Raw genomic sequence first — 12217 nt, 5'->3', positions numbered from 1 at the left:
ACTATTCCTACAGTAAAAATACACGTTTATCAACCAAATATTGAAAATATACATCTTCATTGCACACATAAATTGTGTCTGAAACAGGAGAGAGTGTGTAACCAGCCTCAATTCAGGAGAGAGACTTTATTAATCTACCAATATTCTACATTCTGCCCCTTAATAACTATTTGAAACTAACTTGGGGGCAGTCTGAACAGGAAACATTTTTTTTTTTTTATTAAACAGGGAGTTTAACTGCACACACAGACAATATTGCAGTTAGAGAAGCAGGATTAAAAGCCTCACAAATGACACCCAGCACAGAGGAGGGTTTAAAAGCATTTCCCAGGGCTCCATCTTGATCCTGAGGAATTATGAGCAGACAAAAATCACAGAGACACTGCTGCAAGAGTGAGTCTGGTATTTTTTATTTGTAAGATCAAAAGCATTAACAGCACTCATATTAACATTACATCCACAGCATATCAAATCTAATGCCTGAAGATAAATTCTTTCAAGTACACACATGGCTTTTGTCATTTCCACAGGCACGTGCAAAAACTCACACATGTAACTTTACTGCATTGTTACAAAAATACAGCTCCAGCTAAACAGCATCATCGTTGCGTCACGGCCGATATCAAACTGGGCCAAGTCACAATGTTCATCAGAGAAGGCAACACTGTAACTCAATACACAAAGAGAAATACACAAACATGGACCACAGATCCACTCTTCACATTTACTGGTAAACATGTAAATAATGGTGCTTTGTTTGACCTGGACCGACCTCTGTGAAAACATGAACTTAGTAAAGTTGGACCTTTAATTCTAGCGCTTCCTCTGCTTTGTGTGCTTTGATGTACATGCCACAGTGTGCAAGATAAAACTCCCTTGTTATGAGCATGCTTTCACATGTCCAGTAGTTATCAGATCTGTGAGGAGTAGCTGGAGAAGAAAGGGCCCTCAAGGTGCGGAGCTGCTTGTTTTCACCAAAGTCTTGACAGGAGTTCCCTAGAGGACTTCCAGCAGCTCGCTGAGCAGCACCTCCCTCTCTCCTAGCAGCACATCTCTCTTCAGACTCGTTCCTTTGTTCACTACTTTTATCTTCAGGGCCAGACTCTTCACTTTTGCCTGGGGCAGCGCATCAAAAAAAAAGTCCTCGTTAAACACTGGATTCCTGCTATTCTTGATGATGGTGCTCCTCTGTTTCTGCTGCTTGCCAGGGTTCAGGTAAAGTGCCACACAGCAGTTAATGCTTTTGATATCCGTCTGCCTGTCATAGAGGGCCTCTGCCGTGAGCACGCGAACCCTCAACCGAGCTGCCTCCGGGTCGTAGTGAGTGCTCAGCCTCAGTGTCCCCCCCTTGTGGAGGTTGACGGTGTGCTCGCGCTGCAGGAGGTGTGCTGCTGCGCCTTTCAGCCCGCTGCTCTTACATCCTCGGAAGGCAGGAGAGGGAGGGCAGCGCAGGCGGCGGCGCTGCATGTTGGGGCTGTTGTCTGCTGAGCTGCATTCATCGGTGGAGAGAGAACTGTGGCGCGCCAGGGAGCGCTTGGCACGGGACACCTAGAGGGAGACGGAACAAGGAAACACATAGAAAGAGGCCACATGTTGATCAAACACGGAAAGCACTTGTTTGTAACACATTCATTGATAACCAACAGAAACCCAAATCCTCACCTTGGCTTGTGTCTCCTGGGTGATGGTGCGTAAGAGGGAGGCAGAGCGGGACAGGAGAGGGGAGTTGAAAGGAGACGACTCTGCTGAGGAGCAGGTGTCGCTCTCTCCACCACTAAAATAGCGGTAGGGGTTGGGGTCAGAAGGGGCCAGTAGCGTCCCCCCTTGGGTGCGCCTCTGTGAGTTCGGGGAGGTGAGCGGGCTGCCGGGGTCGCTGTGGAACAGGCTCTCCTTGCGTCGGGTGTGAGGAGACTCCACCAGGGTGGAGAAGCCATAAGAGGTCTGAGCCTTAGGGACATACGGCAGAGACATGGCAGTCTGTGACTGAGGGTCTGCATTGGTGTTGACTTCCACACTGACCCTGTCCACAGAGCCGGCCCCGGGCTCATCTGCACTCTCTATTTGGATGATGTGGCGATTGGCTGACTTCTGCAGATTGCGTGCGTCTCCCCCCAGGCGGGAGAAGAGGCGAGGGCTGCAGGGGTTCTTGCTGCTCCGAGCTCTGGGGCTCTGGCTGCAGATGACATGGTCAGAGGCTGAGGGTCTCAGGGTGGAAAGGAGCTGAGGTTCTGGGGACAGAGAGTCCTCTGGGGGACAGCAGATAAGTTTAGGGGGGATAAAGAAGTCGGGGATCTTGTCTGGAGTGAGGACATTTACATAGACAGAGACTGGAATGGCCTCTGCCATCTGCGGGGTTTGAGATTGTGTCCGTTTACTACTCTCCACAGAGCTACGGAGCTTCTCCAGTAGCCACATGCCCACTCAGATGCCTCAGCCGCAGTTTTCTCTGTGAACAGAAGAATGATGCATGAAGAGGAGATATCACAGCTAATCATAATAAACAGCCACAACAACTGAATTTCATTTGTTGAGATTTACAAAACATTGCTCCAAATATGGCAAAAACCCTAAACTTACGAAAACAAACAAACACGCAAAAACATTCCCTTGAAGCATGAAGTGATGGAGAGTTTATATTCACGTTAAAGCCAAAAGGCAATTTTCTTTCACAATTCAGACATTGAATTTGTTTAAGCTGCTCCAGAAAGCACTTCAAGTCTTTAATTTAAAATGATTGTGCATCATAGTGAGATTTAAAATATATACATTTCTTCTAAACGATGCTTTTTAGTTTAAATGGTGTTCTCAACCAATCAAACTTCTGTCTTTTGAATTCAAATCACTTTCACTTCGGATTGAAATCTTTCAAATTAACGAGTCAGGCAAGTCAAAATAACTTTTCCCCTTTAAAAAAAAATCCACATTCCCAGCCGTCGCGATGCACATTTAACATCAGATATACCTACCAGCTGGTTTTATAACTCTTTTCCTTTCGAAAATAGCAATCGCCGCCGTGCGCTCCTGTGCAGCCTCTCCAACCAACCCGTGCGTAAAAGGTGAATAGTGATCCGTTGACGGCTGCCAGCGGTAAAAGGCTGCTATAGATCGGGCAATCTCTCTTTATACGACTGGGGTCTGCGACTTGTGAGCCAATGAGAAGGGTGTGAAACCTTCCCATGGTATTTATCGCAGAACTATTCCCTGCGCAGGCACGAGGGGTGAAGGAAAAAAACTAATTTAAAGGCAGTTGTTCCATCGCCCACAGAGTGCCTGGAATTATGTGGGTTTCATATCTCACGCCTCATTGGTTTTCAAAGAGAGCGTCTCTGTGATTTCATTTGGCATTCACGTGAGATCTCTTGTGCATTGTTGCCAGATAGCGCATCTATCTCCATAACGCGCGGCGCACACAGACAGACGCCTCATAATTGGACTTCCTGGAGGCAAAGTGATGATGATTTGAAGTGACAATGTTGTGTTCACATGCACCATCTGAACTCACTTTATACACTAATGACAGAGAAAGCCTTTATCCTTAAAGTGGACAGAATGAAACAAACACACCGTGACAAATAAACTGCAGATTATTTTCATCACAATTTAAAACCAAGCCACGGTGTGAAGTTAAAGGAGCATCTGCCTTGCTGCAGGAAATTGTCAGCTCTCCCAAATAAGCATCATTACAGTCTGCAGTGAGTGGATCAGACAGCAGAGCTCACATTGTGCCTGTTCTGATGTCCCCACCACTTGCTTGGACTCCTTCTTGGATGGTTTATCAAAATCCCAGTGTTTGTCCATAAACCTTCCCATGGACGAGCGACTGATGTACTGCCAAGACGTGTCCCCCATGGAGCCTTCAGATTTACAGAACTTCTGAAGCGGCCGTCTGTGGCAGATTTGGACTTAAACTCTGGAGCGTGTCGCCCTGCTGATCTGAGGACTGTAACATCAGATGAGATGTTTCAGACCCCTCCCCACCCCCCACGCACAACTTTTCACTTCATTGATGAGTTGTGTGAAAACTGTTGGACAAACTGAAAACATTACTTCAATTGGCAACACACAAATGAATTATGTTTGTTCAAGTTATAGGTTTGATTTGAAAGAACATACTTCATTTGTTTAAACAATTATGTTTTTTTTTAGTCGACCTGACATGTTTTGGACAACAACCTAATATCTTTGGGTTTTGAACCTTGGGTCAGACATAATCAAGAAGTTCAAGACATCACTCAGAAAATAGTGCAAAACATTTGTATTGATATATGTTATAGATCAAATGATTAATTGATTTATTGAAAAACTAACCAGCAGATTGATTGATAATAGATATCCATGTTAGGAGTGTTATTATAGGCTATTCATCCGTATGTATTTTGAACGTTTAATCCTTTAAACTCCTTTAAATGTTGCAATTGTAATCAGCTAAAAGTATTTATTAATTTATTTGTCAACAACTTTAACTTCTTATAGATATTGTACTTGTTGATAAGTGTACAATAATACATTTGTAAACTGTTCTTAAAATAGCTGTAAAGTGCCACTTATTAAATGTTCATTTACTTCTTATAATGCTAAATTGTTGGTTTAAGAGTAAAGTGTTACCAATTATTTGAAGTTGTTTGTCTTGTTATGAATCACGTTGAGTTTGTGTGAAATAATCCCTGACAGTCACTATTTATTAGATTATTCAAAACAACATAAGGAAGCCCAGATTCGCTTTGGCTGGACGGCAAATCTGGTCACAAAAAGCATTAAAGTACATAATGTGGTAAAACACCATTACACATATTATGACACTTTCGTGAAAAAACATTCTCTCTATTTATTTCTGTATACAGTGTGTTTGAGAAGAAAATGTATGGATGAGTTGTACTCATTTTCTATTTGGACCATTTTCTGTTTGAAAAAAGCCCATAAAAATGTTTCCAACCCACAGAGCCTTTTGCCAGGTGTTAAACGTGGAGGTGGATCTGTCATGGTATGAGCAGCCATCTCGTAGGAGTCAATTGGACCAGTCAGTGTTCTGCAGCGTTTTTTAAAAATGGCTAACAAATATGAGGTTGTTTTACTGGACCAGTTACAAACATGATCAATCCATCGTATAAATATTCCAAGTGTACCGCCCACCACATATAGAACATTATGAATATTTGTATTTCGTGTTTTATTTCTTAAAATTTGTCCTCAACATCTATGTTGACTAAACTCTGCACGACTTATCTCATAAGAAGTCTAGTTAACAACAGCAGAAATACACAACTGGTTTATTTCTGCTTTTTATTCTTTATTATAAGGCAGGATGATTAAAATGCACACAGTTGTTACAAAGACCATGAGGATGGCTTCTTAATAGAAAATACAATTTATAATACAGTTTGAGATATTCCAACAACAAAAATATCACAAAAGGAAACCCAACCACTTAAATTCTATTGCATTATTTGTATGTACAATTTGTTATTGAATTATTATATTTTTCATTGCATTTTCTTTCTTTTTTTTAATAATTCCGGTCAAAAGAGGTTCAATGGTAAGTATGACAAGTGATTTAAAAACAAATACAAAAAATCAAATAAAAAGAAAAAATGTACAAAAATAAAAGAGAAATAAATAAAACGAAAAGCGAGGGAGGTGGTTGAATCTATACCTTTATGTCAGTGTCCATCTTTTCTACCTGATCCAAAAATGGTCGCCAATTACTGTAAAAGTTGAGGACACAGCCTTTTGTTGCACATCCACTTCTCACAAGCGTAACAAACCTGTGATGTTTTGCTGCGTAAGTTGAAACAAAGATTGTGCAGCATCTTACCACATATTGCCTTTATGACATGAGGTTCTATGGATATCTATAGCACGTCGGAAAATAAAATTAATATAGATTGTCAAAAAATGTAGTCATTTTGTCCAAAGCCAAAACATATGTGACAAAGTGGCTGATGTTGTTCCACAGAAGTCACAGTTAGGATCAATATTTGGTGAAAATTTGGCCAATCTTGTTGCATGCTCTCTACAAAATATGTACTATCCTTCTGCAAGTGTCAGTCGCAGTTTTATTCTGTATAGTCTTGAACAAAATTATCTTTGTATCTTACATTACAATCTCAGAGCCCATCGGCTATCTTCTGACCATTAATATTCACATGCACAATCTGTTTATAGAAATTACTGACATTATTACTCCCTTTTATTCATTTCCATATCTTTCCCTCTTTTGTTAAAAGGTTTTTCTCCCCGTTTTCATCTAATCAAGACATTTTCCTTTGACATTATTTTACCACAAGGTAGTTCCACAGAGAACACTGCTCTGGGTTACTGTCTCTTCAGTGTATCCTCCTCTGCTGAAACCTGCTCAGAAAAACTGCAGTTTGATCTGAAGGTCAAAGAGCGGCTCCACTGGAGCTGGGGATTAAAGACGGAGGAAGATATCAGTGGAAATATCAATTAAAGGGATTATCAGCGGTAGTTATGAAGTTCTTAGTTCTGAAAAACACAAACATTCATCTAGGACCTGAGGAAGATGTTGCTGCAAAAATTATTGTATCACAACCATTAGTGTGTCCACTGCAAACAACCACAGCACTCATCTCAGAATCTGTCTTATGAAATGTCTCTGTCTATTTACTGAGCCAAATATTCACCAAAAAACACATATTATTGTCAAGCCCTGAAAATACACCACAGGCAATGTAAATGAGCTGAGGTGGCTCAACATGCAGGTGTGTGGGCCTGGAAAACAAAAACACTCAGCCGTGTGTCAGCCGTGAGTGCTGTCGATGACAGCTCTACAAAGGAACTTATGCAAATGAGACCCATTCACGCTATTTTTCTAAAAAAAGATTATAGTCAATTATAGATTAGTGATGAACCATTAAGTTAGAACATCAGGGGTATGATTCATTCCCTTGTCGAGACATACCCATTTAGACATTTGACCAGTCAACTATTATGTGTTGCCCCAGAGAAATGCTCAGCTGCAGCTTCTTCCTTCCAACCAGCTGGATAAAGCTGTAACAACACTAAAAGTCTACGAGGGAAAGACTGTGGCGTTTTAAATGGAAAGAGCATGTCCTCAGCATGAGGCCACACTTCAGATTCAGCTTGTCAGACTCAATACCTCAGAGATGCAGCTTTGCTCAGCCTCAGACTCAACTTTATTTAGGTTACGTTTTACATTGATATCATAGGTTTTTTATTGTAAACCCAGAAAATCAGGGGTTTCAAAAAACATTATTTGTCGGAGAAGGAAGAAAAGGTACAAGCAGTTTAACGAAGAAACAAAAATGTCACTTTACTGTGGAGTAAAGGCCCAAAAGTCCCCATATGAATCCATATTTAAATTCACTAGATCCATATTTTAATTGGATCTGCACCAAATGTCACACTTTCACACTTTTGTTAAGATCCATCACTTTCTCGCAATATGCTCAGGTTCACATGCATTCATACATTTACAGTGTGCCTGTAGTTGTATTTCTGTACATTTTACACTAGAACAATAAAAGAAAGTAACATTTTATGGATAACAAAACAGATTTAATAGATAATAGTTGAACTCTGAACTGAACGGTGTCACATGGTCAATTCAGACCTGACTGTTTTGAATTAAGTGGAGAAAATTGACCTGAACATAATTTATGGGGCTATTATTGTAGCAATAATATTTGTGTGTGCAGTGTGTTTGTGGAGAGTTGTGCAACTGCATGTCTATCAATGTGTGCATAATGAGATTTTCACATGTGTAGACAAATCTGCAAAAGCGTGCATAGATCTGTGAATATAGACACATGATACTGAAAAGGTTTTGCTCCGGATATTCAGACAAGTCATCAGTTATGAGCCCCACTATCATGAACATTTTGCTACACTTCTACCATGGCAGATCTGATGCATGTGCAGATTTGTGCATTTCCATCTTTCTTTCTTTTTCACCCATCTCTGCATGCTTTTGCAGATTTGTCTGCACATGTGCAAATCTCCATACACTTTCATATCTCATTACACATTTAAAGATTTTTCATGTTTACAAATCTGATTACGCACATGCAAATTCTGATTACATTTCTGTAAGCAAAACTGAGCACAAATTTGTGGATTCTTTGACACATTTACAAATAACGCACACACAGATTGAGATAAAGTTACACAACTCTCCTCACACACACACACGCAAATAATAATCCTACAATATTGGCCTCATAGTAATTTCTTAATAAATCAAGTACAGGAATATTGGATTAAATTGTCAACATTACGAATCTTGAAAAACTTAATTGGATCATTACCTGTTATGCAACACTGGCATCTGTGTCACCAATAATCGGTGCAGTCAGTGTCTACTCAACACTAGTAAGCAGAGAGGAGAGCTAGTCACTGTTGATATGTTACTTTGTCAGGTAATCATGGTTTATTCATGGATTGCACATCAAATTGTCAGATATGAAAACAGGAGTTGCAGCACAGCATGAGTCTTACCTCATTCTGCGACAGTGTACAGACACTGGGCTGAAATAATGAATACTTAAAGATAATGCAGGTAATATTCTCTAAAACATCTCTCTAACACAAACATGAAAAGAATAAATGAAGCCAGCACGTGCACTGTATGAACACGTGTGTGTGTGTGTGTCAGTGTGTGTGTATGTGTGTGAGTTCACACACGTACAATCAGGCGAGGTAATGGGACTATGTCAGTTTTAATTGGACCAAGGCTGGTGTGCCTGTTTATAATGAGGTCTTCCACACTTATCTGATTCTTCCCACAACCTGTTCAACCCAACCTACAGGATCGACAACAACCTTTCCAATTAACTCTCTGCTGTAGGCTGTCTTCAGGACAGTATATTCACACACATAACAGTAAATGTCACTTAACTCAATCATCAGCTGATCCCTCTGGATGGTCGCCACTCATGTTGGACAGTGGGTAAAGTGTGGCCTTTTTTCTACTGAACATGTGTCGCTCTCCTCCGCCGCTCTAAACGTCCTTGTTTATGGTTCAGTTCAACTGTTTCATCCATCAGATGTTACTGATCTGAGGGTTAAGGACAGGGGAGGTCACACCTTGTTAAGCCTTATGAGACAAATTGTGATTTGTAAATATGGGCTATAAAAATAAAATTTGATTGATTGATTGATTGATCTAGATGTGAGATAATTTTTTCACCACCATCCATAACTTTGCTCCCGATTGGAATATGTCAACAACTGCTGGACGCTGCAGTGAGATTTGGTTCATGCACACAGGAGGGATAGTGCTGAATTTAATTATATAATATGTTACAATTCTAAATGAATTTTCTAAAAACAACTAAATCTTTGTTTTTTGTTGACTTGTGTACTTACATTATCCAAAATGTTTCCGACAATGTTCAAACCCTGAGAAATAAAAAATTATATTCAAGGTAACAGGCTGTTTTATTTGTATTGCCGTTTAATTGGATCATATCCGCTATACTGACACCGCCCATCTCTGCTGTAACTTCCGGGGCAAACATTTGCCAAAGGAAAAGTTCTTGCCGTACTTACATATTGCACGTATAAAGAAAACGTCTCAAAAATTTGTTTAGAATTTAATACGGTCCAATATATTAGTTTAGTGTAAAATAGAGCCCATTGAGTTTATATGAAGAGGGACAGCTCCCCAAAAGTGAAGCCAAAACATCCCGATTGTCTCCCGGTGGCTGGCTGCGGTATAGGTCATAAACCCCACCCCCTTCCATGTTAGCAGATGAGTCATAGGACAAATTTAAAAGTCAAACTACACATCAAACAAATATACATATAAACTTGGTTTTAATTAGTTAGTCATAGTTAGTCATGTATGGCTCTATCCTCCCTGATCACTACTGCCCAGTTTGGCTCCAAATACCATCACCACGGAAAGATGGCAGAACCCAAACATGGGATGTTTTGGCTTCTTTTTCTTTTTACAACCGGAGGGAGTGGAGACATGCCGTCCATCTTTGTACACACTCTGTACAACGTCACAGAACTGCTGCCATGGCTGTTCAGAGATGTGGTTTTGATTTATATCTGCAGCTGTAGGTTTTCAGAACAAATTGTTCATGCTTCAGTGATATAGCTTCTACTCTGGCAACTTCTCACCCCTTTGACTTGAAAGGTTCCTACTTGAACAAATTGATTCAGAGAAGTCAAGGCACTGGTCATGACACTGTATGAGCATTGCTGACATTTTTTTTTGAACTCCCACGTTATATCTAAGGAAAGGGATTGTGTTCCTTCTAGAACAAATGGTTCAGTATCCTACGAGTTCTATTTTGCCCATGCATAACAACATGACGAGTTGCTCTGAAGGCGAAGAGTGTCCATACTCTGGCTGATATGATCAGTAATAACCAATGTTGTTACCTTCTATGCTCAGTTGATTTCAAGTAGTTTCATAACATGTCCTTTATATATGATATCAAATTGTCGCTGCTTTTTGTGATATTACATGTATATGCGGTTCATCTCTGATCCATTCTTTATATAAAAATATGCATTGCCTCAATAAGCAGCACTGTCACTGTATTAATCTTAGAGTGAAACTGCAATTTGATTTGCACACCTAGAATGACTTCCATGTCCGTCATCCTGGGACATTACTCCCATCGATGTGAAAAGGAAGAAATGAAATTGGAGAAACTCAGCATGTCAAGTCAAAGAGCAGTTATATTTTCTCAGTTATATGTTATACCAGAACAAATGTTGCCTAAAAATAGGACACAGGGCTCAATAGACAGAAATGTTCAATTCCACCCACACCTTTCGGCAGCTTTGCTTCATTAGAGTGTATTCACCACTGGATGTGCTTTGGCTATCATCACATGGGCTTTATAGACAGAAATTGATCCCACATCACGTGGCAAAGACAGGACCTGCTGATTTCAGAACTCATTACTTGCAGAGCTGATGTTGGTGGTTGAATTCTCCTCTGAAAAACACGAAAAACTTAAGTGGATCAAAAAGACTTTAACCATGGATTATAGCCTTGACATTATTATTATCCTGCCAGATATTCTGGAACATTTCAATTTCATATTTTAATGAAATGCAATTCAATCAAATGCACAATTTTTCTTGTCTCATAAATGATTAATCCGACTAAAAATTCACGATGGGTTCACTAATCCATTTATTTATTAATCCATACCTGTCCTTTTGTCACAGGTAGATATCAGTTTTACAAGGAAACATTACCCATACTGTAGCCAGCCACAAGGTGGCGATGCTCCACGTCTCTGCTTGAGGCTACATTACCCTTGACTAGCATAGCACACATGAATCTCAGACCAGACTATTGGCAGTCGTGAAGCTTTGAGGGTTGGCTGATGTAAGTTTATGGCATTGGTAGGTGACTGGATGTTGGCTAATTTCACACCACAAACATGATTCTATTAAAATAAAATAGAAATTATTTAATTAAAATAATAAATAATTAATTAAAATGATAGAGCTGTATCAATTGCCAACAATAAAATAATTAATGAAAAACAATAAAATTATCAAATTAAGAAATACTGTGTTGTAATTATAATTTATCAAAGACGGGGCACTCACCCTGGAATCAGGGACCAACAATCAGTCAACAAAAAGATCAGTCTCATAATCTGAAAAGTTCAATTAGAAATCTCTAATATTTTCTATTAATGATTACAGCAATGAAACAGCAGAAGGTTTTAAGCCCTATATTGCAGGCAGTCATAATCCAAATATATCTACATATATATATGCACAAAGAATCACAAAAAATAATGTGGTACCTTTAAATATAAAAGTGATTTATTTATGATAATGACATCAATGTAACCAATGATTATCACAGCAAACCCACTATATCAAAGATGAAACACCACAAGCATCTATTACAACGAACATTATATGTAACAATGCTTCCAATAAAAGGTTCATCTGGGAGGCAGTATGTGTGTGTGCGTGCAGTGTCTGTGTGTGCGGGTGTGTGTGTATATGTCCGGGGAAGATGGAGACAAGATGGGCGCCCAGAAAGCCGTGGTGTCGGTTACGAAATCAAAATGCATACATAAGTTAATTTTGGTTTTATTACAAATGATGGTGGTACTATGGTTTGACCACTAGGGAATGGTGGACAAAGGTTACTTGATCTATCTCGTGGTTCAAAGCGCCAGAATGGCGTCGAGATATGAATTTCACCCATTTGTGATTCTAGAAGGTATATAAGACGTGAAGTGGTGGG

The 12217-nt window shown here is 39.8% G+C and overlaps 1 protein-coding gene across 1 annotated transcript; it reads right to left on the bottom strand.

Moving 5' to 3' along the window:
- Window positions 1–485: 485 nt before the first annotated feature.
- LOC118117986 (C2 calcium-dependent domain-containing protein 4C) lies at window positions 486–3249 on the bottom strand. The gene is made up of 3 exons (XM_035170708.1): window positions 2967–3249; window positions 1663–2446; window positions 486–1548 (listed from the first exon to the last, which is right to left on the bottom strand). The coding sequence occupies exons 2-3, from the start codon at window positions 2413–2415 to the stop codon at window positions 997–999; spliced, it is 1305 nt and encodes a 434-aa protein (XP_035026599.1). The 5' UTR covers window positions 2416–2446; window positions 2967–3249; the 3' UTR covers window positions 486–996.
- Window positions 3250–12217: the final 8968 nt, after the last annotated feature.

This window comes from Hippoglossus stenolepis, chromosome 11, assembly GCF_022539355.2.
Source record: "Hippoglossus stenolepis isolate QCI-W04-F060 chromosome 11, HSTE1.2, whole genome shotgun sequence".
NCBI lineage: Eukaryota > Metazoa > Chordata > Actinopteri > Pleuronectiformes > Pleuronectidae > Hippoglossus > Hippoglossus stenolepis.
This window is presented reverse-complemented; position numbering and strand designations above follow the sequence as displayed.

What these genes read in the sequence shown, in the direction of transcription:
- LOC118117986 (XM_035170708.1), bottom strand. Translation starts at nt 2,415, where the DNA reads ATGTGGCTACTGGAGAAGCTCCGTAGCTCTGTGGAGAGTAGTAAACGG. An exon ending in CCCAGGAGACACAAGCCAAG is followed by an intron (nt 1,549 to 1,662) that starts GTGAGGATTTGG and finishes GTCTCCCTCTAG; the next exon opens with GTGTCCCGTGCCAAGCGCTC.